General features: G+C 36.7%; 1 protein-coding gene across 1 annotated transcript; it reads left to right on the forward strand.

The window, feature by feature from the left end:
• The first annotated feature begins 273 nt into the window (after window positions 1–273).
• On the forward strand, window positions 274–1662 carry LOC131639835 (uncharacterized). The gene has a single exon (XM_058910281.1). The coding sequence runs from the start codon at window positions 274–276 to the stop codon at window positions 1660–1662; it is 1389 nt and encodes a 462-aa protein (XP_058766264.1).
• Window positions 1663–3416: the final 1754 nt, after the last annotated feature.

Consider the following 3416-nt stretch of genomic DNA (forward strand, 5'->3'; position numbering starts at 1 on the left):
ACAATGACTCCATTCTGAACGAAACATCCATTGCCTTCATCCTTCCCACTACCACTATGGAACCTCTATCAAACCCTCCCGAAGCTTCTGTCGTCAGAAAGTCCAAACGTCTCCTAAAATCAAAATCTTCTAAACCAACCAAGGAGATTTTTGATAACCATCTCAGAAGATGTTGAAGTAGAACCATTTCAAAACTCCATCTTCGCCACGAATCGAGCACTTGACCTGTTCAACTCCAAAAGGAGAAACAAAAGTGTAATCTATGGTAAACCCATGAACTTCGAAAGCTTCACAACTAGGGGATACAACATTGACGAACTCATGTTCGTTCAAGGATGGAAGAAGGTGTTAACCCTAGACCTAGAAAATGACCCAAAACTTGTTCGTTGCTTTTACACAGCAATAAATCCCGACAACAATGACATGGTGCTAAAATCCACTCTCAAAGGTATCACAATAACCCTAACTCCTTCACTCATCTGTAAAATTCTTGAGATTCCCGATTCTGGTGTTCATCTCTTTTCAAAGGATTGGGTAGGCACATATAACACTGATATGGATAGCATATATCTTGACTTGCTCGTTGATACTGCCAAACCCCTTGTTTCATCAAATCTCAACCTTACTCCTCGCATCTTGCACAATCTGTCTGTTCACAACATCATCCCACGAGCTGGCAGTCTTGAAAAAATCTCTAGGTATGATGTTCTTGTTATCTTTCATCTGTTAAATCGTCATCCACTTCATTTGGGATACCTCATTCTCAACTTCATGAGACACGCTAGTAAAAACGCTCGAAGTGCACCCTATGGAATTTTTTTAACACTTGTGTTTAAATATTTCCACATCTCTCTTGAGGGTGACACATCCTTCAAAGGTGCAGGCTCAATTCATGGTTGTAGGCTGTCCAAAATGAACATTCCCTTGCTCCCAATTCCACAAAATTGTAAACATCTGGTCAAAACATCTGTTTCTAAGAAAAGAGTCAAAACCTATAACACTGAAACTAAAATTGCACCTGAAAATGTTGTTTCTGGTGACCCCTCAATCAACCCTCAAGAGTCTATACCAACAACTGCTGAAGTTTCTAAAGCTGTCTTTCCTCCTGAACAAACTGTGTCTCCCATTGAAGAACATTTCTCATCCTCTCAACTAGAACAACCTTCAGAACCATTTCTCCCACAAGAAATTACTTCACCCATTCCCTCATTCATTACACCTCCTGATCAAACCCTACCAACTGAGGAAAATGTGTTTGTCTCTATTTCATCACCTAAAGATATTGCTGGAAACACAAGTGTCGAAACATCCAATCCTCAAAATCCTCCAGTTTATCAGACTCCTGACTTTGACCCCTCTCATTTACAATCTCATGGATCCTCATCCATTCCAGACCTTGACCTTAATATTGCCTCTAACCTACCTCCTCCAGAAATGAATGACCATCTTGATGATTTGCTCTTTCAGCATCAAGTTCTTTATCAAACGCAGTGTCTGTCCTACTCAAGTGGATTTGATCCAACTGCTGAAACATTGTACACCTTAATACCGCCCCTTCATCAAACCACTTACTCCACACCTCCTACTATTATGATTAATGATGATCCAGACTTTACACAAAATCCTTTTGCTCCTACCCCGACTCCTCAGAAGAACAACTAAACTTTTGAGAACAACTTCAATGAATTTCTAAGTCAAGCCCCAATCTATGATTCATATGACTCTCCTCCCAAATTCTCAAACCAATAACTCTTTCATCAGGAACCCTTTGGCTCACTTAATCTGTCTTTATTTACAAACACCTCTGCTGATCAAGATCCAAATACTTTCAAACCTTTTAAAGTTGATCACCAAGCTAGTGCAAGTTCCTCCCAGGATGACTTCTCTGCTCTTCAAAGAGCAATTGTTAGCATTGGCAGACAGAACCAACCATTTTTTGACTGGCACTCTAAAGTTTTCCTTCCAAAGGCATTTCCTTTTATCCAGCCACCAATCATTCCAGAGTTTAACTTTCCCTTCCATAAAGCCCCAACCAACAACATTGATAATGAGGAGTAGCTGATGGGCTCTTTCACCCCCTTTCTTGTGGATGTCAAAAGGGGGAGTATGTTTATGTTTTAATGTTTTAGTAATAAGTTTTAGCAGTGTTTTAATAGTAGTACTGTCTAGTTTGGATTTCCCTATTTTGAAGCTGTGTGCTTATGTTCTGGTTGTTTAAAATTTGTTTAAGCTCTATGTTTTCATATTTTGCTAAAAATATATATTATGCTATTTTGAAAAAATCTTGTCCTTACTGTCATTTTTTTTGCAACATATGTTATGCTTCAAATATTTGTAAGCATGTGTTGCAATGTTTAGTCTCAACCAGACTTTTCTAAATTCCAACATTCCTAAAAATAGATAACATATATTCAGGGGGAGCTAAATCTAAAAACATAAAATCCTAGAACAATTTAATATATCATGTTTGCAGGGGGAGCTTAAACTAAAACAAAATCTGTAATATATTTGTCATCCTCAAAAAGAGGGAGAATGTTGAAACATTTCTAGTTTTGAGGACAACAAACTTTTATTCTAACTCCTCTAACAAGTGTGTTTACAGGTCCTCCAATTGTAAGATCTCATATATATTTTGTTTTAGCTTTAACTTGATCATATCAGAAGATTGGCAAAAGCTTTTGGTTCAAAGGACATATGTATTTCCCATTCAAAATAAACAAACGTGCTTAATTTCAAGAAATACTCATCTACTCAAAAGTACATAATATGCCAAGAAAATTACAACGCTTATGTTTTTACAACATTTATATAACCAGCACCTCGGGCAAATATGAAAGATAACTTTTACACACAAGCATAACATCAATCCAACAAAGTCAAGAAACACATCTTGTTGTAAAAGGAAAAGAAAGGTTATTATCACTGCCATATAGTGAACCAAATTCAAATCACTTATTCAAACTTTCGTATATCCTATAGAGATATAAAATCTTGGTTGTAATAGATAAAAGAAAAATCTAAAGTAAAACTTTAGTGATTGTAAAGGCCTTTTGAGGTTTTGTAAAGCATAACATTTGTATCCCTCTTTAAAGGATAAAAGTGTAAGATATAAGAAAATCTCACTGTGTGTGAGGACTGAACTAACCCTTTTGGTGAACCAGTATAAATCATTGTGTGCTCTTTATTCTACAAGTCTTCACAAACTATTATCTTTTATTTAATCATATAACCTAGAACAAAATTTTAAAAGAGGTCACTATTCAATCCCGCCCCCCCCCCCCCCCCCTTCTATTGACAAATATTGATACAACAGAAAATTCTGGATGAAGTAAGTCAAATGTTTTCCATGCCTCTGAATCTCTAGGATGTCTCATTATCCCAACTTGATTAGCATCCAATGCATGCCATCTCATAGA

The sequence above is a fragment of the Vicia villosa genome, unplaced genomic scaffold (genome assembly GCF_029867415.1).
Source record: "Vicia villosa cultivar HV-30 ecotype Madison, WI unplaced genomic scaffold, Vvil1.0 ctg.002800F_1_1, whole genome shotgun sequence".
NCBI classification, from domain to species: Eukaryota; Viridiplantae; Streptophyta; class Magnoliopsida; order Fabales; family Fabaceae; genus Vicia; species Vicia villosa.